We start from the raw sequence: 24,105 nt of genomic DNA, 5'->3' as shown, positions 1-24,105 counted from the left end.
TTTATTTTTCTCCGATATCCGATCCAGTAATTTAGGTCAGTATCGGACCGATACCGATACGTAATATCGGATCGGTCCATCTCTAGTTCTAAATCTGTTGTAGAACACAACAGATTTAGAATGGAACATTGTAACAATTCTCAGATTAATTTGTAGAACACAAATTTGTAGAACACAAATTAATCTGAGAATTGTTGGAAAAGATGAAAGGTCTTCAAGGAAACTTGGAGACCTTTCATCTGTAATCTGTGAAACTTCTTCAGTTCTAAAAACAATAGAGTTTGAAAATGTGACGTCATTTCCGGGGTAAAACCGCAAACGATTGTATGTATAAGTGGCAAGTGGTACTAGCCCACATGGGCTATTAAAAGACAACAGTCACACAGAGATAAACAGAGACATAAAGAATGGCAATGGCAAGGCTGTTGTATTATTAACTGCCATAGCGAGTAGCATGACAGCCACGGGAAGCCGACGGGTAAAGAAATAGTTTTTTTTATCAGATTCCTTCGTGGAAGAAAAATTGTTCAAGTCATGTTTCTGAAGTTGCAAAGAGGTGACGGTGGCCTGGATTGCAACTATTCGAAGACTAAATATAATGTTCCAGAACACTCCAGCTCACATATTAGTCTGCTCCAAGCATTTCCACAAAGGTAGATTTTTTGTTGTAGTTAATAAGTAATTTATCATATCATAATTGTTGATGTAGGTTACAAATAAGTCCTATATTGATTTGAATTGAAATCGTTGCACTATGCTGCTTTGTTTAGTGTGGCTTTGTGGGCTAATATTTGCAATGCGATAGAGACTGGGCTCCATTTATATACCAGGGTTTTGTACATAACTGTTTTTGGGGCAAATAAAATGCAAGTAGGGATTAAAATTGCAGAATTGATGGTTACAGGTGCTGGAAATGCTAGCGCTTCATGCAGTGTTTTGATTTTGCTGCCATTCGTGCCCACAATGCAACGCGCGCAAGTCACGTGGTCTGTCAATCTCCATTGAAGAGTTCCAGATATTAAGCCCAGATATTAAGTGTCCCCAAGACCCCCTATTGACCCTAATCACAAAGTGTGAAAACGGGTGTGGGTCACAATCAGCCAGGGTTTTGGGTGAACCCATTGTGAAGCCTAGCCCCAAATTATCATGTGATTCACTGAGGTGAAATGGCCCAGGGCAGCGGTTCCCAAACTTTTTTTGCTGGGCCCCCCCTTTGTTTTACAAGAATAATGTTCAACCTAACTGACACATGCAAGCGAGATCAAATATCTGCCATATTTGCATCATTACATTGGCTGCCAGTCAGTTTTCGAATTGATTTTAAGATTTTAATACTTGTTTTTAAGACGCAGCATGGACCAGCTCCTGCACATCTTTCTGATCTCCTAACCTGGTATACTCCTGCAAGATCTTTGAGGTCTGCGGACAAAATGCTCCTAGTTGTCCCAAGGTCCAGATTAAAACACAGAGAAGACCGGGCAGTTGCGGTGACTGCTCCTAAATTGTGGAACACTTTGCCTCTCCATATCAGGGCCTCCCCAACACTGGATACTTTTAAAACCTGTCTAAAGACCCATTTTTATTCTTTGGCTTTTATATCACTATGAGTCTGTTACTATAGTTTTTACTATCTTATCATTCTATGATTCTATTCCCTTCTAACTTTATCCTATTTTTTCTGTCTTCTGCCTTGACTATTTTTATTGTACAGTACTTTGGTCAACAGTTGTTGTTTTAAAAGTATTATATATAAATAAACTTGAACTTGAACTAGAAGACCACAAACTATTTGGCGTACAAGTCAAATAATTTAAAACAAGAAGATTTCTAACTTCTAACTCTCGTTTTATTGGAAGTGAACGTCTTTGGCCATGAGTGTTTTATTAGTGTACATTTACACTGGACTGGAAGCATGTGGGCAGTAAACATGTGTCACCCTCTGCAGGAATGGTTTTCATTCCTTGAAAACCGGAACTGCAGAACTGTGAAGAGCATTCAACCCACACTTGACCACTCCCATTGCAATGTACATTAATAGGTCGGACTTGCTCCTACTTTATTCAGAGCTCACAGAAACAGAGAAAAGGTAAGGAAAACTTTCGATACTAATGAACATCTTAAAGCATTTAAGCAGTCTTTGTGACATGTAAGCTAGTCAAAGGAATATTTGCAGCACATGGGGTCTACGTGTACTTCATACTGCCTTAAGAAAAATAGCACAAAAATCTGGATATCTAATTATTATAATCACTGTCAGCACAGGGAGGTTATAAGACGGGAGTTTAGCAGGTTATTCTTTGAAATTAATGAATTTTAAGGACTGTTAGACTCGATTAGACTTGCATTAGACTGCAAGTAGATTAATGTTAGCTAGGGAAGTTTAGGTTTAATATGTTATGGAATTATTATTGCTAATATATTTAAAACAGAAGTCTTTTATAATTTTATAATATGGCCCACAATTAAGAGTGTAATATCTTTAGAAATAGATGAAATTTCCATACATTTTATCTGAAATAAAAGTATATGTACTGCTAAGTATGTGTAGCTGAATATTATAGTGTAATTCGGGTAAAATATAGGTAAAATTGATTGTGTGTTTGAGTGTATGTAATGTGTTTTTGTTTGCTTTTTTTTACATTTTATTTTATTGCAAGAGCTCCCGTAATGTCGCTGTACTGCATTATATAGGTGCAATAAAGCCATCTTGCCAAGACTGTTTACTATGGACAAAGGTCGACCGGAATATCCTTTATTTACAGCTTCAGTTCTCGCAACATGTGCAATTAGGCTAAGATAGACAGACAAAGTAGGTTATCAACTCAATAAATTAATTTACGGTTTATCCATCCAGGAACAAGCACGTTCACATGAAAGAATTGGCATTGGAAGCATATGGCTGACCCCAAACATGGATGGATCTACTTGTGATCTATTTACAGACAAAAAAGGAAACTATGACTTTAGAAAATATGAAAATACAGGCTGAAAGCAAAACACAGATTATAGATGAAGCAGTGGTCTGAGTATCGGTACAAACACAACTCTGCACAATAGTCCCAGAAAGATATAGTGTTTTCAGGACTGTAGCATTAAAAGCACTGTATATGTGGTCGAAGCACTTTGGTCAGTCACACATAGAAAATTCAGGAAGGAAAAGAAAAGGTGGGGGAAAATAGCTTTGACCCAGATGAGCCTGTGTTATGAGAAATGCTTTATCTGTTTATAAAACTGCTTTAAGAGTGCTGACAGTGATGTTCCTGACGTGAGAACTGGATCAAAAGTGAAAGATAAAACCTGTAACACACACGTGCACACCCAGATACTCCAGACCAACAAACTAAGAACCTTTGCTTTTATAGAGGTGCTTATAAATGTTCTAGATTACAGGCTGTCTGGTTTGGCTGTGTGACAGGCAGGAGTCTGACTCAAATGTAGTACTCAAGCCTCCAGCCAGTGGACAGTGTTTATGCTGTGTTTCTGTTCTGCATTTTTCAAAAAGAAAAATGGAAAATGTGTCACGAGTTTTCATGAGTAAAGATAAAATACTTAATCTATGATACATATATTTGTCATTTATGTATAATTGCAAGATGGGCACGGACTAAACAGAATTTCTTTGACCTTCATGCTGTAAATGTTGTTTTTCATTTTTTATGTATACACATTAATATAATAAATACATATTGAATCATCAATACTCAGTAATTTTATATTTACAGGCTGTGTGTGCGATCTGAAAACATGCTATGATAAAACTGTTTTATGTATGGAAACAGTTTCATTACATAAAACATTTTTAAGAAATGTCTTCTTAAAAAATATAAAATATATAACTTTCGAAAAGTGTACACACAAGTGTTGTGTCAAAGATCCTAACACTTAAACCCATTATCATTTAATCTAACCCAGTGCTGTCAATTTTTTTCATGTTGTGTCTTTGGCTTATGTGTCCTTTTTTCACTTGTTTCTTCAGGCATGAATTTCTACAACCAGTCCAACCCCCAGGTGGTGGTCACCACCACTGCAATGAGTCAAAAGGCTGGGGAGTGGAGCACGGGCATCTGTGACTGCTGCTCTGATATGAACACCTGTAAGTGAACCCAGCAAACAGCTACAAACAGCAGGGATTTCTGCATCAACCACCTCCTCAGACTTTGGTTGCAGTTAGGTATCAGAGTGTCTGAAGCCAGGATATAAAACAGAGGTTATGCAAGAGATTGTTAAAGTAGAATTTATTAAAAACTGGGGTAAATTCATACAGATATGGCACATTTTCTTCAAGGTTGCTTTGGATATTGGTGTTTCCCCTGCATGCAGTGTCAGACAGCCAGTAAACATGGATGGTGCTGCGGTATGCCACTCCTGGACTGTTGCTGTGTGGTGTCCTGCTTACTTCGCAAGTCTGTCAGAGAGCACTACAACATCCCTGTAAGTATGCGAGTGGAGGATAAGGTTATTGTATTTAGCTTAAATTAAGCTGACTACCTGTATGTACAAAGCCAACAAAAACAAAAGGTGCAAACATGACAGAGAGGGACAGGTCAGTTGGTTGTATTGTCATACAATCTATGGAGTGCAATTCATTATTACTTCACCCCAACATGTTTTTAAACTTCTGTTTTATGCATTTTTTAGCCACATAACATGAATTAAATCCTATATTCTTATATTGTCCTGCTGAGTGCAACTCCTTTCCTCCTCCTCATTTAGGATCTCTATGGTCGATGTAAAATTTCCATTACGGCTCTGATCTTGATTTAGAGACAAGGTGACAACTGAATAGGAAGCAGACTTTATCAAGCTGCTTGACCTTCACCATTCAGCTGTGCGTCTAGAAGACTGCTGTTAAAAATTCTAAATACATGAGAACCTCTCTTCCTCCCCTTCAATTTTCCTGTCCTGCAGGGCTCTTGCTGTGATGACTGCTGCAAAATATTTTGGTGTTATCACTGTGTCTGGTGCCAGATGAATCGTGAGCTGAAGATCAGGGAAAACCAGCACCCTGCTGCCTCGACGGTGGTCACCACGCAGGTCGTCCGTGGATAAGATGCAACCGTTTTTGTTGTGTGTTGAGTGAATATGACAGTTACCTTTTCAAACAGTATTAATTTTTCAGCACCACACAGTTTTGTCCTCAGCAATTTGTCTTTTATTTTAATTTAAGCTTGGATTTTATAGTTCTAGATTATATTTCAAAATGAGAAAATCTGAGTTCCGTTAGCATACTGGTTATTTATCATCTGGAAAACCTTTTAACTCTGTCCAATAAAATCTGTGTCATTTAACATGCTTGTTGTTATTCTAAACTTTTCAAGTTCAATTTAACCTGTATGAAAATAAATTATATAAAGACTTGGTGCATATGCAAAAACCAACTGATTCACATTCACAGATCTTTAAAACACAGAGTCGTGTCAGATCATGCACAGAAGCAGCACTTGGGCAATGTTTGGCCCCAGCAGGCTCCACTCCCTACAAATGATACATAAGTGACGTGCTACAAATTAATAATTAACCTGCTCGTCAGTGAGTACTGTTTTACTTTCCGGCTACATGTCAAGGCTACATGACAAATGATGGTTATCACACTATCAGTTTTATTATTAACAGCATCTTTATTTGCAATGAACTGGATTATTTGTTTTCTGCTCGAACCTGACTTGTAACACAGAGCAGAGCTGATTGAATCATACTTACAGTTTTTCACAGAAACAGGATGGGTGTTGGGATCGCTGTGACATATATGTGCTGCTTGACAACCGTCCGAGTAACTGTACTCCTCGCTACAAATCATCCCCCGAAACTAAGACTCCATTGATATAATAGTTTTCGAACTGAATTGAATTGACAGTTTTTGTTTGCTATCATGTGACAGCTTCTGTCTGAGTTTTGAACATGTATTTTTTTTTCGGGGGTTGAAGAAATTATGTTATGTCTGATTAATATTTAAACCTGCACCATGGCGTGTTCTCAGTTTGCTTGTTACTTGATGTTTTTTTTTTATTAATAACTAAAAAAAATCAAAAAAACACTAAATAATAATGTACAATACAATCTTATAATGCGCTGGGAGCAGTGTTGGTCAAGTTACTTGAAAAAAGTAATCAGTAACTAATTACTGATTACTTCCCCAAAAAAGTAATCCCGTTACTTTACTGATTACTTATTTTCAAAAGTAATTAATTACTTAGTTACTTAGTTACTTTTAAAAAACACGATTTACAACCTGAAGAGGTGATAAAGCGATAGATCTTTCAGCCCAATTCGACTTTTTCTGCATAATCCATCATACAAAATGTAATCAAATGGAAAAGTCTCTTTTTTTAAACTTGTTTTATCAGTTTTAATCTTTTAACTTTATGCATCAAGCAAAAATTTAATTATATGCAACATTCTCTGACTTGAATAAATTAGTTTAACATTTAAACCTATTTTCTGCACATTCCAGCACATAAAATAAAATATTTTTTGTGTTTACACTCACTCTTTCAAATAGATGCCAGTAAAACACAGCAGAAAATAAATAAAGTCAAAGACTAGAGGTCCTGTTGCTCTATTTTCACCTGTAAAGCAGGACTGCGGTAGGCGGAGGTTTACCCTGGTGCAGGTGTGCCGCGGTCAGTTGAAGAATCCGCGAGTTTCTCTGTGAGTTTCCCGTTACGTCATTGTGCACTCGGTGCTTGCTTGGAAGTTTAGGGGTTTTTTTCGCTGTAAAAAGAAGTTTTCTTCCCACACACAATGGACGCTAATGTTTTTGTCACTTTTTATGGAATCAAACTCAAAGTAAGGTCAGTACTTCCACGCTTTAAACGCTGCACGCTCATACTCTCTCCCACAATCGATATGTGATCCATTGTTGATCTGCACACAGCTGTTGTCACCAACGGCGCACTCGCTTACGTCACTGTCATGAGACATTCTTGCAAAAAAATCACGGTTTTAGTAACGCAGTAACGCAGGGTTACTACAGGAAAGTAATGGCAATCTAATTACCGATTTTGCAATAGTAATCCCTTACTTTACTCCTTACTTGAAAAAAATAATCAGAATATAGTAACGCGTTACAAGTAACGGGTTACAAGTAACGCGTTGCTGCCCATGTCTGGCTGGGAGTATGCTTGTGCTGAGAGGTCCCTGCCTCCTAGTAATTGTGTATTTAACCAGTGGACAGGTACGTTTATATATAATACACTGCAACTTACACAATTACAACTGTAACTATATGAACAGTGTATTTCTTATGCACATTTTAGACCCGGAGGAAGAATCGCTGATGACCTGGTGTTTATTTAGGAACATTAGCACGTCCTCTCTTCCTCTTTGGCTCCATGCCTCTCATTAAGTCGCAAATACTGAGCATAATTCTCCCAACCCAGAGCACAAGTTGTCCCGACCTAGAACACAATTCTCCCAACCTAGGAGACAATTCTCCCGACCTGGAGCATAATTCTCCCAACCCAGAGCACAATTGGCCCAACCTAAAACACAAGTTCCCCCGACCTAGAGCACAATTCTCCCAACCTAGGAGACAATTCCCCCGACCTGGAGCATAATTCTCCCAACCTAGAGCACAATTCTCCCAACCTATAAGCACAATTTTTCCAACCTAGAACACAATTCTCTCGAATTGGAGCACAACTCTCCATGCCTCTCATTAAGTCGCAAATACTGAGACTCATCTCTCGCACAAAATCCCCACCAAAAGCACAAATCCCATCAAAACTCAATCCCTTAGAAACCCTTGAATCAGGCATGGAGCAGTAACGTGTTGAATCAAGCGTCATTGATCACGTGTTTCAAGCCGGCCCTCACCACCCAACAGTTCAACGTCTGCGGAATTACGAACACGGATCAGCGCAGACACCTGGATCGTTCCTCTGCGTCGTACCGTCACCAGGTAAACTCCAGGTCTTTTTTTTTTTTTTGTCTAAAACAAAGTGTCAGCAGACACATAAAACGCAAAAGAAATACATCTCTAAAGACCAAATATTCACTCGTTTATTTCCAGTTTGTCTGTGGCGGCTCCTGAATAGCAAGTTGTCGGTGAGTTAATCTGTAACACGAGTTAATCTGTAACTCTGCTCTTTGAAGTGCTTTTGTGTGCTTTTTAACCGTGCTTCGTATTTCTGTCTGGCGGTATTTACTTAGTACACCTTGTGTAACTTGGCCCAGTTGAGTGTTGTGTTGTGGACTGTTTTAATCGTGATACTGGTGTCCGAGGTACCAGTGAGGGATCAAAACAGGAACTGCCTCATGAGGTTATGAGGATTCTGTGGATTATGATGTCCTCCTGCCACTTTTTCCTTCTGCATTAACCAGCGCATACTTTCTGTCCTTGTGATCAGTCTACCCCCATCTTCATTCTCTGTTTAAAAAAACAAAACAAAACCTTTTACTTGGGGTTCTTTATCAGCTGAGCTTTCAGCGATGACTGCTCTCATATGTTGGACACTCTTTTCAGTCATTTGCTCGAACACAAGAAAACCTGCAGGTTTTTTTTGTATAAGCATGAAAATGGTGTGGGGGGGAATCCCAACTTCAGTGCGACAAATGTTTTGGGAAAACCAAATTAAGTAAAAAAAAGAAAAATCAGCTTCTCTGGAACTCTCGTTTCAGCTGGGATAGGTAGGTTCATGTTAAAGCTTGATTTTTTTTGCCCTGGTAAACGTAGACTGAACTTGGTTTTTTTTTAGACCAGTGTTAATGATGAAACAAACAATTACAGCTCCTTTATACCTGCTGCATGAATACAATCTTTGCTTGGTAGTTTTCTTCCGCTGGTTTTCTTCCCACAGCTACGTAGGCACCAGGCTGACAGTAGGGACTCAAAAGTGGCTGTTTTCCCATCTATGCCCACTGAGTCTTTCTATAGGAAAGAAACAACTACATACCAATAGTACACAGAGGTTAAATGAGTGGAAACACAAATTTTCCACTACAAAAGCAAACTGTGTGTTTTTTCAAGAAAGGAAAAAACGTTTAAGATGTTTTGGAAATGCAGTTTGAAAAAACAGTTCTGTGGTTTTTAAACGGTCACGTGCAATTTCTGTGCCAAAAAGACCGCTGTAGGGCCTTAAACGCAGGAGTAATACTCCGCTGAACATGTTACAGAAGCAACACTGCAGATAGTTATGTTCAAACCAGTCTTTCTCTGAAGCAGGTCGAAAAGGTGAGATGCAGGATGGGGGGAGTCTCTTGTGATCGGGATGTATAGATGTCTGCAACAGAAGGGTGTTTGCAGCTGATTATCTTCAAATTAGTTCATAGTCTGGATTGGGTTTCTCCTTACAGATGAGCTATGACCCCTTTAACCTTTCTCTACGTGGCTCTTGTTTTTTCTGTCTATTTTCTTCAGGAATGGCCTACCAGCAGCCCACACAGGTGATGACAGTCATGGGCGGTAATCAACACCTGGGGAACTGGAGCACCGGCCTCTGTGATTGCTGTGCTGATGTGGGCACCTGTAAGTTAACCCAGCAAACTCTATGAACAGCAGTGATGTATATGAACACAGATATTTCACTTGTATATATTTTTCTTCGAGGTTGCTGTGCATATTGGTGTTTCCCCTGCATGCAGTGTCAGACAGCCAGTAAACATGGATGGTGCTGTGGCATGCCACTGCTGGACGTTTTCTGCGTGGTGTCCTGCTTACTTCGCAAGTCCGTCAGAGCGCGCTACAACATTCCTGTAAGTGTGAGAGTGGAGGATGGATAAAGTTATTGTAGCTAGCTAAAATTAAACTAAAAACTAAAATGAAGAGTGAAAACTATTTTATTTGACTTCAGTAAATTACTTAGTATCATATTTTTTTGTATTCCTGTAAAAACCCAACTTGTTACCCTCTTCTTTCTCTAGTGTACCTATACCAGGGGTGGCCAACCCGCGGCTCTCGAGCCGCATGCGGCTCTTTGCCTGGTTTCATGCGGCTCTTACGTTCATATCAAAGTTTGTGTTTTGATTTTTTTTATGTTGTTGTTTTAAAATGTGCGCGTTCGCTTCGCTTGAGTTCAATACGGTATTTTCATCAAATGTGCATGTGTGTGAGATGAAAATACCGCAAAGTTTCCCAGTAGGAGCAAGTTCGCCCTTAAAATGGCAGGAAAAAAATGCACAGCAAAAAGAAAATATGAAGATGAACACAGGACGTTTTTAACAGAGTGGGAGAGTTTATATTTTTTTGTTGAACGCAATGGTAAGCCATTCTGCCTTATATGTCAGACGTCATTAGCACATTTCAAAGCTTCAAATCTTCAGCGCCACTTCAGCTCACTCCATGCTAACATCGACCAGGAATTTCCAAAAGGGACTGAACTTCGCAAGCACGAGTTGGCCACTTTGAAAAGTCAGGCAGAAAAGCAGATACAGTTTTTCCAAAAATTTACGAAGCGGTCAGAGACCATAACGCTCGCATCCTATCAGCTGGCTTGGAACATTGCACGGGCTAAAAAGCCATACAATGAAGGGGAGTTCGTTAAAAAATGCCTCAGTGATGTTGTTGAAATCTTGTCTCCTGAAAACGACAAATTAAAACGCATGGTATCAGACGTCCAACTGTCCCGCCACACTGTTGAACACAGAATATCGGACATTAACACGGCTATTGAATCACAGTTGCACTCTGACCTTCAAGCATGTGAGCATTTTAGTGTCGCATTGGATGAGAGTTGTGATATACAAGACAAGCCTCAGTTGGCAATATTTGCACGGTCTGTTTCAAACGATTGTGTGATCAAAGAAGAACTCCTGGATATTGTGCCATTAAAAGACAGAACCCGTGGCATAGATGTGAAAGAAACCATGATGGCTGCATTTGAAAAAGCAAATCTGCCCATAACAAAATTAACTGCAATAGCCACGGATGGAGCACCAGCCATGATGGGATCTGTGAACGGGCTTGTGGGGCTGTGCAAAGCTGACCAAACTATTCCTGACTTTTGGAATTTCCACTGCATCATCCACATGGAGCAACTCGTGTCTAAATCATTGAATTTAGATAACGTCGTGAAGCCTGTGATGGAAATCGTCAACTATATCCGCACACATGCGCTTAACCACAGGCAATTCAAGAATCTCATCGCTGAGCTGGACCAAGGGCTTCCAGGTGACCTGCCGCTGCACTGCACTGTGAGGTGGCTGTCAAAAGGCCAGGTACTCTCTCGCTTCTTTGAGCTTTTGGATGCCGTGAAACTGTTTATGGAAAAGAAGGACAAGGACTATCCCGAGCTCTCGGACCTCAAGTGGATTATGGATCTGGCCTTTTTGGTCGACATGCTGTGTCACTTGGACAGACTGAACCTGACCCTGCAGGGTAAGTTAAAAATGCTCCCTGACCTAGTGCAAAGTGTGTTTGCGTTTGTCAACAAACTGAAGCTGTTCAAGACACATATTCAAAAGGGAGATTTAACGCATTTTCCCACTCTGCTAAAAGCCAGCGGGCAAGTCGCCAGTGCTGCCCTGAGTAAGCAAAGAGCCAGATATGCAACGCTGATTGAAAACTTGCACGAAAGCTTCGTGACCCGGTTCCATGATCTACAATTGAAAAGGCCACAGATTACGTTCCTCATCGACCCATTTAATGCAGAGACCGGCTGTTTGAAAGTCCCGCTAGTCACAGATGAAGCTGCGGCTGAGTTGGAGATGATCGATCTTTGTGAAGAGGACCAATTGAAACCTGCTTTAAGGGAAGGGACCATTGAGTTCTGGAAAAGTGTGCCAATGGAAAAATACCCCAATGTCAAACGGGCTGCGCTTAAGATACTGTCAATGTTTGGGTCAACATACGTCTGCGAGTCTGTGTTTTCTACCCTAAAACATGTGAAATCAAAGCATCGATCTGTTCTGACTGACACACATGTGAAAGAATTGCTTCGAGTGACAACAACGGAATACAAGCCAGATTTAAAGAGGATTGTTCAAGGCAAGGAATGCCAGAAGTCCCACTAAACAACATGCATTATAAAAGTAAATGCTATTGTAGATTATTATATTTTTGTTTGTGGACTTGGTTGAACTGAGAGTTTGTGTGTGTGAGACAGTGCACACAATGTTCATTGTTGAAAATGACTGGCCTGTGGTTTTAGTACTGTAGGAGTCCATTTCTGTCATTATCATGTTGGTGTGTGACATTTACAATAAATCTGGCTGAGCAGAGATGTGTGTATTTTGTGTGTGTGTGTGTGTGAGAGAGAGAGAGAGAGAGAGAGAGAGAGAGAGAGAGAGAGAGAGAGAGAGAGAGAGAGAGAGAGAGAGAGGAAAGGATGGGTGATGTTCATGTGTGCCCATGCGTATGATGTGGCTCTTTGCGGTAACACAGTAAAAAAAAAGTGGCTCTTGGTCTCTGACTGGTTGGCCACCCCTGACCTATACTTTAAGTATTTGTATGTAAATATAATTACAGTGTCATATAAATAAAGACAATCTAAATTCCATTTAATTACACGAGTTACAACATTAACTCTGCTGATCGATCCCGTTACTCTCTCCTCGTCTTCCTCTTCCTGTTCTCTGTCCTGCAGGGCTCATGCTGTGATGACTGCTGCAAGATACTTTGGTGTTACCCGTGTGTTTGGTGCCAGATGAATCGTGAGCTGAAGATCAGGGAAAACCAGCACCCTGCCACCTCGACGGTGGTCACCACGCAGGTGTTCCGTGAATAAGATGCAGCCATTTGAGCTGTGAATATGACAAAGTTATTAATTACAATTTTACAATGATGAAACGCATAGGAAAATATTACTTCTGTTTCTGCAGCACGAGGTGAAAATAGAAAATTTTGTCTTGTGCGGTTCATGCTCTGCAATATGTAATTGATTTATAGAATAAAGTCTGTTTTTTTTTTTTAAACTTTAGATTACATTTTTAACATCAGATGTTTTGAGTTTTGTTAGCATACTGATGTATATCATCAGGAAATATATATGTATTTTTTTTAACCTTGTCCAATACAAACGATATCATTTAACATGCTTACTCTTATACCAATTGTGTCTAAGTTGAGTTTAACTTGTGCTAAAATAAAGACTATTCATATCCACCCACTATATGAAGGATTGTTGTACTACATTCCTTGAAATCTTCCACCATTTCTGAACACTTCAAAGACAAAACTCATTTAACAAATTTCAAATAAAATAGCCCACACTCCTGGAAACTGTCGTCGAAATTCTTGAAATTTGTTATATTGGTAATCATACGCGACACTGCTCCCAAGTCCACCATCATCAGGCATTTCTTTTTTACACCTGATTGGATCTCTGTGTCCTTGTGGCTCATCCGGAATGCGTACTCCTTGACACTTGACTAGTAAATGTTTCACGCATTGTCCCGTTGTTGTTTCAGTCTGCAGTTAACGTTTCGATGTTTGGGGATTTAACACTCACTCCACCACTGCTTGAACGGACACGTTCTGGCTTTGTGTCCCTTTTGTCCACATCTGCAGTGCACACATGTGGACTAAGGGGAATACACATGTCTGTGTTCCCTGCTCCTGAATCAATTGTATTTTCTCACTTGGGTTTTTAGCCCAAAGATTGTTCTTGAACACATACGTTTAAAATACATTCATATTTCTGTACTGTCTTCTTTGACAGTGCATTTTGACTAGTGACCGGCCCACCATGGTATTATAGGAAAAGTCATAAAGCCTTATTAGAAATTTAAACCTACACCATCTTCGATATTCTAGTATTATAAACAGTACTTAGCAAAAATATAAATCAACATAATTTATAATTACATATACCTAACTAATAGGGTTACCAACTACCAGCAAAAAAAGACAAGAAAAAAAATACAGCTGATGTGACACCCAACCACAGCGGACTCATCAAAGATCTTGTGCGAAATATTGTCGTGCAAGGCGAAGGTGTTATGGGGTTCGGCGGTTGTGGTTACCACTCTAGACTGCACTCTGGGTCTGACTAGGATCACACTAAAAGCTAGCGCGCTTTTAGGAATTCCAAGTGTGGATGAGCTAAAGTGACATGTGTTCAAGCCCCTCGACCAACTACGCCTGTACACAACGGTAGGGCTGCTCGATTATGGCAAAAATGATAATCACGATTATTTTCACTGAAATTGAGATCACGATTATTTGACGATATTTATTTAACCCTTTAAGACCTACTATAGAACCAAGTCCACCAGAGCTTATATTATTTTATTTTTTTTACATGCTGTAGTGCCATTTGTGGGAGCATTTCAAGTTGCTATACATCAATACAACTGTTATAGCCCATATTTTAATAATATGTATGCATTAAGTCCATAGTAATTACATAAATTGCAAAAAAGTGCAATAAACTACAAAAAAAATTGAAAATCGCTTTTGTTTTGTTTACATATATTTCTACTTGGAGAAATTTAAGAGGTTTATCCCTCAAAACTTTAAATACAATAAAGTTGCAAAAAATAGTTTACAACAACAGGAAATTTATTTTGAGTGTCTTCATAGTTTTATTTTGGAGATACAGCAATTTTTATACACTGCAGGAAAAACAAAAAACAATCCTATGATGCAAATTTGCAAAGAAAACAGCATGTGCATCATTTTACTGTGGGAAGTGTTACGAACAGCTGATAGGAACGGCGAAGCGTGTTTCTGGAATATTATGTTTTTGTTCCTGCAAGCGCTTTTTATGCAATTTTTGCAAAGCTATATGTGGAAGGAAACCGTGACCGAGGACAAGCTGATGGCATAAGATGTAAGTACAACTCCTCCGGTTTCATATGCAAAACAAATTATTGCGCTAGCTTACACGGTTCAGGTTCTACAGGTATTTAAAAATAGTTACGCAAAACGGAGCGTGCTGCTCTGACCGGCTTTAAAGGGTTAACAATGACTTTAAAAAAATAATATAAAATGGTGTGCAACACCACTGAAGTTTTTTTTTTTTTAAACTCTCTTTTCAACCAACGGCAGTCACTCTCCAAATAATTTCTGCTTAGCTTTCCGAGCTTCCCTCGGGTCCTCTTAATCAGCGGTCTCCAACCTTTTTTGCGCCACGGACCGGTTTATGCCCGACAATATTTTCACGGACCGGCCTTTAAGGTGTCGCGGATAAATGAGGGAGGGGCTAATAATCGGCTCAGTCATTTTTAATGATCGTTGAAAGCCCAGATTGTAATCGTGATTAAAATTCGATTAATTGAGCAGCCCTACACAACGGACTACTGAACAGTTTTAGCCACATACACAGTATCACAGGATAACAGCATGAGAGGACTGATCAACGTTGTTGGGACTCACTGTGGTGTAAACAGTGTATTGCAGTGTCTGTACGTCACCGACGAATTTAAGATTACGCTGATAGGCGGTGGCTGTGGATCTCATTGTGATGGTGATGACGGCCATAGGGCCGGCAATGGCACTGTGTTGAGTGAACTGAAGAGCGTCTTACGGGAGATGGACCCGTGATCCATCTAGCGACCAACGTCATCATATATGTTGAGGAAAACAAGTCAAACAAGCTACCGGACTACCTGGATGAATACTTTGAATCCTTTAGAGCACAGGTGTCGAACTCCAGGCCTCAAGGGCCGGTGTCCTGGAGGCTTTAGATGTGTTTTTGATCCAACACAGCTGATTTAAATGGCTAAATTACCTCCTCAACATGTCTTGATGTTCTCCAGAGGACTGGACCTTAATCTTGTAAATGGCTATAAATTGATTTGTAAAGTAGCAATTGTGTATTTTGTTCACCTTGTGTATATATTGTTCACTGCAGCAGCCTAGTAGGCGTGAGAAGCCATTTTTGTTGATCCAGTTTTCTCCTGTTTTTCGTTTAGAAAGTTAGGTAAGTGAATTTTCTTTTGGTTGGTTTTTATTTGTGTAGGAAAGCATAGGGACCATTAGGGAGTTTTGTTTGTTATTTTTGGCACTGCTCACTGCTGAAGCAAATAAATGGATGCTTAGCACTTTAAAAGAAACAACTGTTCGTGTTCTTTCTTGGGTAGTGTGTGAATGGGGGCAATTTCTTGTTGCGTTCAATGCACGCCTACACTAAGAACGTAACATGACATTTTCATTTGTTTCCTTGCCATTTTTGGTTCGTCGTAAGGACTATGGCGCGGCGAACAGCTGTGGCTTTGGTATTCGGGTACCTCATCTCGAGGTTGTTCTGCGGGCTGATCACCTGTGTCCTTTATAGTAATGGCACACATCTTTCTCATGTAGTGTATGTTCACAGACACATTAGGCCAGGGCTCAGAGTTAAAAGGTAGCTGTGAGCTCGCTTCGTTCGTTTCGTTTGGGTCGAGAATTTCCGCTTCCCTAGGCTTTGCGGTGGAAAGCAGATGTGAGCACGCTTCGGTGGTTTTGTTTGGGTCGAGGGGCTCGGCTTCCCTAGGCTTGGCGGTGGAAAGCAGATGTGAGCATGTTTCCCTCGTTTCGTTTAGGGCTGTTTTGGTGGGCTTTGGGTTAGGGCAGGGGTCAGCAACCTTTAACACCCAAAGAGCCATTTGGACCCGGTTTCCACGCAAAAGAAAACACTGGGAGCTGCAAATACTTTTTCCATCCATCCATCTTCATCCGCTTTATCTGGGGCCGGGTCGCGGGGGCAGCAGCCTAAGCAGAGAAGCCCAGACCTCCCTCTCCCCAGCCACCTCCTCCAAGGCGTTCCGAGGCCAGCTGAGAGATATAATCTCTCCAGCGTGTCCTGGGTCCGCCCCAGGGCCTCCTCCCGGTGGGACATGCCCGGAACACCTCACCCAGGAGGCGCCCAGGAGGCATCCTTGACAGATGCTCGAACCACCTCAGCTGGCTCCTTTCGATGTGGAGGAGCAGCGGCTCTACTATGAGTGCTCCGACCTGGAGCAAAATTCTCCCAACCAAGAACCATAATTCTCCCAACCTAGAAGCATAATTCTCCCAACCCTAGAGCACAAGTTATCCCGACCTAGAACACAATTCTCCCAACCTAGGAGACAAATCCCCCGACCTGGAGCAAAATTCTCCCAACCAAGAACCATAATTCTCCCAACCTAGAAGCATAATTCTCCCAGCCCAGAGCACAAGTTGTCCCGACCTAGAACACAATTCTCCCAACCTAGGAGACAATTCCCCCGACCTGGAGCATAATTCTCCCAACCCAGAGCACAATTGGCCCAACCTAAAACACAAGTTCCCCCGACCTGGAGCACAATTTTCCATACCTAGAACACAATTCTCCCAACCTAGGAGACAAATCCCCCGACCTGGAGCATAATTCTCCCAACCCAGAGCACAAGTTGTCCCGACCTAGAACACAATTCTCCCAACCTAGGAGACAATTCCCCCGACCTGGAGCATAATTCTCCCAACCCTAGAGCACAAGTTGTCCCGACCTAGAACACAATTCTCCCAACCTAGGAGACAATTCTCCCGACCTGGAGCATAATTCTCCCAACCCAGAGCACAAGTTGTCCCGACCTAGAACACAATTCTCCCAACCTAGGAGACAATTCCCCCGACCTGGAGCATAATTCTCCCAACCCAGAGCACAATTGGCCCAACCTAAAACACAAGTTCCCCGGACCTGGAGCACAATTTTCCATACCTAGAGCACAATTCTCCCAACCTATAAGCACAATTTTTCCAACCTAGAACACAATTCTCTTGAATTGGAGCACAACTCTCAGTACAGTACAGAGACAGATTGCGTCCGGATGCAAAGAGACGTTACTTGCAGCAAATAGCATGCATTGGAAATGTGGACTGTATGAAATACGGCCGTGGAGTAGAAACCCTGAAGACCTACCGATATTGACGTAGCCTGATATATTTTCATACCTTGTCAGTGGAGTCAGTGCGTAGAAGGTGAACCAGTTTTACAATTATACATTTCTGGAGGGACACATCCAATTCACTAAATATTGGGTACATAATTTGTGAGTCAGCTAAGTGTGAGGTAATGAGGTAAGTCAGCTTGAGTACTGCGAGTAAAATGCGTTTGATTTTCCCCCCGAACATTCAAATTAGTGCAAGCATATATTCATTCATGAGGGGGAAATTACAGTGAGAACACGTGGAGGCTCTGTTAGAGGGATAACATAGTGAGTTCAGTGCATTGATGTTATATTGTCCTGAAGGATTTAGTTATTCTATATGGTTAAAGAAATTGCAAATTATTTATTGTTTATTATAAATAATCCTAATTATATATCTTGTTTCCGTGTTTGTGTCCTGTGTCACTAAAAATACATTTTATTTTATTTTTATACATTGATTACAGTTTTTTCTGATTGCTTAAGCACATTTTTTGTAACTATTGGCTAATTTTGTAAAACTCTTCACACAAATAAGAAAACCTGTCACCCAATAATCAAAACATTGTAGTTCTCTTGCAAAAGCAAACACAGCTAGATTAACTCTTCACACCTTCGTAAAAATGGTGTTTCCGTATCAAACAGTACACACAAGCCATCATCTACTAAGCACACAATGCGCCAACTGCACACTGATGGTATGAATACAAAACACATCTGGCTTTTGCTTTCTCTGTGCACAAGGTAGGCTATGTCAGTTTGAGCTCATACTTCTGTCATAGATCCATAAGCATAGAGGGATCCAAACTTCAAGTACTGGTGTTTATTCAAACACATCAAAACAAACACAAGTCTTTATTTCCAAGTATAGGAAGGGGCAGGGATAGCTCAGTAGGTAAAGTGGTCGCCCCATGATCGGAAGGTCGGCGGTTCGAATCCACCTAACGGCTACCCTGAGGTACCCCTGAGCAAGGTACCGTCCCTACGCACTGCTCCCCTGGCGCCTGCTTAGTGGGCTGCCCACTGCTTCACTGAGTGAATGGGTCAAATGCAGAGAAAAACAAGTAATTTCCCCATGGGTATCAATAAAGTATCCATTATTATTATTATAGGATTATTTGCAATCGCCATAATGACTATATGGGTTACTTGGTCTGCAGTGAACATGCTTCCTCTGCCCCCAGCATCTGGTCATCTAGCAATTCTGTAAAGTAACTATTTCAGTATTTTTACATCAATGGTATTGGTGTGTTTCTCATTGGCATATGGCAGTGCTACAAATCTTTGTGCGGAGTGACTGTACTAACCGATTCTCATTTCAAGATGTCCTTATGGTACTTGCTACAGTGTAGCGGCTCGAGTTAGGCTGGACCCGTTGGCCAGCTACCCTCAGGGTCATTCCACGGTTGATTACAAGGTCCCCTATTGTAGCTCTGATGTCATCAGCAATTCTATTTCTTACTCTTCCTACCCTTCCTCTCCCCCCTCCTCATCTTCCTCTCCCCCCTCCTCGTCTTCCTCTTGCTCCTCCTTGTCCTTGTCGTCCTCTTCATCCTACTTCTTCACCTCCACGTCCTCTTCCTCGGCCTCCTCTACTTCTCACTCTTTCTGCTCCCTCCATTGCACTCCGCACACACAGCTTACCTGTATTATAGTGCTTAGGCTGATTGCAAAGTGAACTAATTATCTAAAAAAGTTTTCACATGTGAAAGTGTGCCAGACAGTTGGCAAGTTAGTGTTAATGATAGCCATACATGTGTATACTTTTGCTAGGAGTGTGTTGGAAATTTGGTAATTGAGTGTTGTGCAGTGAATTGTGCCTACAGTTTTGCAAAGTGTGTGTTACAAAATTGCAAACTGAGTGCAAAGCAGTTTTTGTGCTTTTAGTTTTGCAAACTCAGTGAGTGGTTTTGCTATAAGTCTGAATAGTTTTAGAGATTGTGCTACAGGAATCACAGTTAGGGTTTAAGCATTCAGAAAAAACTGTAAAGTCAAACTTTATGCTTTCTCCATCTTGAAAGTGATGGCATCCTTGCATTACATACTTTAGGTTCATTCTCTGCAGGCAGGTTTCTGAAAGAGAACAGGCAGATTTGGAATATAACATGCAGCGTTCGATAGTTGGATACATAAAAAAAATGAAAAATTACTTGTATGTGCTAACTTTCTAAACACTTTGTTACATTTATGATAAATGGATTAAAAAGTAGATGAAACACATTTATGTCGGCCTTGGCTCATTAAAAACCTTGTCTTTAAATTAACTTTGTCTGGTAATAAACCAGTCCTCATAAAGGAACAGTGCTCTTTAATGAATTCAGCACAGACTTTACATCGTAGAAGTAACAGGGAGACACAACAAGTTATCAGTTAGCCATCTAACCATACTCTAACTCTAAAACTTTACCAACTCCACTTTACTCTCATTTCACGACACCACCCTCTAGTGGTGCAATATGGTACGATCATTACAGGACACAACACACTCTCAAAGACAGAATGAACCAGCATTGCAGCCATGTGTCTTGTGAGCGTCACAGGGAAGGCTGAAGCCGCCCACTGCACCTGTAATGCCGGAGTCGTGGAGACCTGCACCCATGTCACTGCTCTTTTCTTTACAGTTTTTTCTGAATGCTTAAACCCTAACTGTGATTCCTGTAGCACAATCTCTAAAACTATTCAGACTTATAGCAAAACCACTCACTGAGTTTGCAAAACTAAAAGCACAAAAACTGCTTTGCACTCAGTTTGCAATTTTGCAACACACACTTTGCAAAACTGTAGGCACAATTCACTGCACAACACTCAATTACCAAATTTCCAACACACTCCTAGCAAAAGTATACACATGTATGGCTATCATTAACACTAATTTGCCAACTGTCTGGCACACTTTCACATGTGAAAACTTTTTTAGATAATTAGTTCACTTTGCAATCAGCCTAAGCACTATAATACAGGTAAGCTGTGTGTGCGGAGTACAATGGAAGGAGCAGAAAGAGTGAGAAGTAGAGGAGGCCGAGGAAGAGGACGTGGAGGTGAAGAAGTAGGATGAAGAGGACGACAAGGACAAGGAGGAGCAAGAGGAAGACGAGGAGGGGGGAGAGGAAGATGAGGAGGGGGGAGAGGAAGGGTAGGAAGAGTAAGAAATAGAATTGCTGATGACATCAGAGCTACAATAGTGGACCATGTAATCAACCGTGGAATGACCCTGAGGGTAGCTGGCCAACGGGTCCAGCCTAACTCGAGCCGCTACACTGTAGCAAGTACCATAAGGACATCTTGAAATGAGAATCGGTTAGTACAGTCACTTCGCACAAAGATTTGTAGCACTGCCATATGCCAATGAGAAACACACCAATACCATTGATGTAAAAATACTGAAATTGTTACTTTACAGAATTGCTAGATGACCAGATGCTGGGGGCAGAGGAAGCATGTTCACTGCAGACCAAGTAACCCATATGGTCATTATGGCGATTGCAAATAATCCTATACTTGGAAATAAACACTTGTGTTTGTTTTGATGTGTTTGAATAAACACCAGTACTTGAAGTTTGGATCCCTCTATGCTTATGGATCTATGACAGAAGTATGAGCTCAAACTGACATAGCCTACCTTGTGCACAGAGAAAGCAAAAGCCAGATGTGTTTTGTATTCATACCATCAGTGTGCAGTTGGTGCATTGTGTGCTTAGTAGATGATGGCTTGTGTGTACTGTTTGATACGGAAACACCATTTTTACGAAGGTGTGAAGAGTTAATCTAGCTGTGTTTGCTTTTGCAAGAGAACTACAATGTTTTGATTATTGGGTGACAGGTTTTCTTATTTGTGTGAAGAGTTTTACAAAATTAGCCAATAGTTACAAAAAATGTGCTTAAGCAATCAGAAAAAACTGTAAACCCCCCAAAATATGACTATCCAGAGTTGGGACCAAGAAGCAGAGTTGCAGTCTTACACGCCTCTCTGCAGCTTCTCTCCTCCTCCTACCCCCGCCCCAAAACCCGTCTCCATAGAGACTGTGTCATCTCCCAAACAGACAAAGAACAAACTAAAAACCAGCAACAAAAAACTTAACCCTTGTATGGTGTTCGGGTCTGTGAGACCCGTGTTCAGTTTTTTTCAAAAGAAAAATAAAACAATTAATTATTTTTTCACGTGTAAATGTGTTGTGTCTTTCCACTCACTCCACTTGATTATAACTGATTTATTTATAACATTTTATATAAAAGAAAAACGAGAAGCACATTAATTCATAAATGTGATCTATCAAAGGTAAAGGGAAAAAATTAACCATGTTTGCTGTTCATATGTCTTGGAATTGGGATGAAGTAAACATCTGTTGAGTAATTTAACATAAAATTGTTTGATAGTGTTAATTTGGAAAGCCAAAACTCTAGCGGGTCCACCAGACCCATGAACACTGGCTGAGTGACAAAAATACGAACACCACACAAGGGTTAAACATAAAAAATCACAAAGAAAGAACAATACAGTATCCACATCTGAACCAAAGAGTAAAACAGTGAAATGTGGATCATTAAATATTAGGTCTCTCTCCTCCAAATCTCTGTTAGTACATGACTTAATAATTGATCAACAAATCGATTTACTCTGCCTTACAGAAACCTGGTTGAATCCGCATGATTATGTTACTTTAAATTAATCAACACCCCCGAGTCATTCTAACTACCAGAAATCTCAAAGCACAAGCGGAGGGGGGCGGTGTGCTCAGCTCAGATAAAATAATTATTGTGGGTGATTTTAGCATCCATGTAGATGCTAAAAATGACAGTTTTAACAAGGCATTTAATCTGTTATTAGACTCAATTGGCTTCTCTCAAAATGTAAAAGAACCCACCCACCACTTTAATCACACTCCGCGTAGATCTTGTTTTAACATATGGCATAGAAACTGAATATTTAACGGTGTTTCCTGAAAACCCTCTCCTGTCTGATCATTTCCTGATAACATTTACATTTGGCGCGAGCAGTGGCGGAGCGAGTGTTAAAGCCACTGCTGGCGCTGATACTTTGTGGCTATGTGTGAGCGCAGGAAGACAGGAAAGAAATGTGAATGTATTTTTAAGGTGTGTGTTGAGGAAGAATGTTTTAAAAGTGTCCGTGCGCATCCGTGTGTATAGAGGAATCAAAGTATACGCCAAATCACGCTCCGCTCAGAGGTTCTTAAACACACACAGCGAGCTACACTCACCTCTGCCAGTTTAGCTCACTGCGATAGTACGCTGGCAAGTAGTGCATGGAGGTAAACGTCGCGAGTTCGAGGCCTCGCCTTCCCACAACAAAGTTTTGACTGCTTGACTTGTTGCTGCGTGTGGAGCAAATGGACAAATCCTCGGAGGAAATACAGCAAAAAGCGACCCTGCTCGCCGAACATACAACGAAGACACAGCCGCAACAGCCTCTCAACTCCATCGTACTGGAGCGCTCAGCAACGGGGAACTTCACTTCATGAAAAGACAAATCATCATGTATTTGACTTGCATTACAGCAAGTCGGAGGAAATGCAGCAAAAAGCGACCCTGCTCGCCGAACATACAACGAAGACACGGCCGTAACAGCCTCTCAACTCGGTCGTGCTTAGCAGCGGGGAACTTCACTTCACTTCATGAAAAGACAGTATTAACATACCCGTAAAGAGTGAGGCTCAAAGCACAAAACGACACATAACGCACAGGAATAGCAGTGTGGAGCCATAGAACGAGGTGGAAACAGGCCAGCCTGGACGGCGCTCGACAAAAGCCCAATATTAACATACTTCAAACTTCACCAGATAGAAGACGTGCAAGGAGGAAGTCTCAGACCTACTCGGCTGCTACAAGCATTACACCCTCGGACAAACTCCACGAGATAGAAGACCTGCGAGGAGAAAGTCTTAAAGCTCACAGCAACCCAGTACTGTACTTCAACTAAAGAGCGTATTAACATCCTTCATTATTCACTAGACAGAAGTCCTGTGAGGAAGAAGTGTCAGAGCCGGCTTGAAAACAAATCCACTCAGCTCCTGCAAGCATTACACCCTCGGACAAACTGCTGGCAGCACAGCCTCACTGGTGTGAAACCACGATGTCATACCCAAACGCGTGGCTGAATCGATTCAGTGACAGCGCGGTGCGCGCTCTCATTGACATGAAGAATTTCCTCCACTGGCTGAGCAGCAGAGTTTTCTGCACCTGCGGGCAAATTCTGTATTCGGTCACGACCAGGCTTCCACCTCTGACTCTGACCATTCAGCTGCCTGGGATCACTTTCACGTTACAGAGAGATGGCCAAGTTCGAAGGATCACCGTCGACCTGCCCCCTGTGTGAAGGCTGAACGCAAAGACGCATGGAGT

At 41.1% G+C, this 24,105-nt stretch overlaps 2 protein-coding genes and 1 long non-coding RNA gene across 6 annotated transcripts in view; 2 read left to right on the top strand and 1 right to left on the bottom strand.

Moving 5' to 3' along the window:
* The first annotated feature begins 1,969 nt into the window (after nucleotides 1–1,969).
* Nucleotides 1,970–5,288, top strand: LOC113012412 (placenta-specific gene 8 protein-like). The gene is made up of 4 exons (XM_026152612.2): nucleotides 1,970–2,086; nucleotides 3,977–4,093; nucleotides 4,286–4,431; nucleotides 4,909–5,288. Exons 2-4 carry the CDS (start codon nucleotides 3,979–3,981, stop codon nucleotides 5,047–5,049), a joined length of 402 nt encoding a protein of 133 aa, XP_026008397.2. The 5' UTR covers nucleotides 1,970–2,086; nucleotides 3,977–3,978; the 3' UTR covers nucleotides 5,050–5,288.
* A 1,361-nt stretch (nucleotides 5,289–6,649) lies between these two features.
* Nucleotides 6,650–24,105, top strand: part of LOC113012406 (placenta-specific gene 8 protein-like) — a 96,514-nt gene continuing 79,058 nt past the window's right edge. The window contains exons 1-6 of one of the 4 annotated variants that reach the window (XM_026152588.2): nucleotides 6,650–6,791; nucleotides 7,257–7,900; nucleotides 8,012–8,046; nucleotides 9,359–9,466; nucleotides 9,548–9,693; nucleotides 12,522–13,046. In XM_026152588.2, coding sequence (XP_026008373.1) covers nucleotides 9,361–9,466; nucleotides 9,548–9,693; nucleotides 12,522–12,662 — 393 coding nt within the window. In that variant the 5' untranslated portion in view covers nucleotides 6,650–6,791; nucleotides 7,257–7,900; nucleotides 8,012–8,046; nucleotides 9,359–9,360 and the 3' untranslated portion in view covers nucleotides 12,663–13,046. Of the gene's footprint in view, nucleotides 6,792–7,256; nucleotides 7,901–8,011; nucleotides 8,047–9,358; nucleotides 9,467–9,547; nucleotides 9,694–12,521; nucleotides 13,047–24,105 lie in introns of those variants that run through there. The other 3 variants (XM_080290708.1, XM_026152597.2, XM_080290711.1) reach the window with 3 other exon arrangements.
* LOC145421010 (uncharacterized) lies at nucleotides 9,760–12,523 on the bottom strand. The gene is made up of 2 exons (XR_013902271.1): nucleotides 12,367–12,523; nucleotides 9,760–9,866 (listed from the first exon to the last, which is right to left on the bottom strand). It is a non-coding gene; the product is annotated as an uncharacterized LOC145421010 (long non-coding RNA).

This window comes from Astatotilapia calliptera, chromosome 3 (assembly GCF_964374335.1).
Source record: "Astatotilapia calliptera chromosome 3, fAstCal68.1, whole genome shotgun sequence".
NCBI classification, from domain to species: domain Eukaryota; kingdom Metazoa; phylum Chordata; class Actinopteri; order Cichliformes; family Cichlidae; genus Astatotilapia; species Astatotilapia calliptera.
This window is presented reverse-complemented; position numbering and strand designations above follow the sequence as displayed.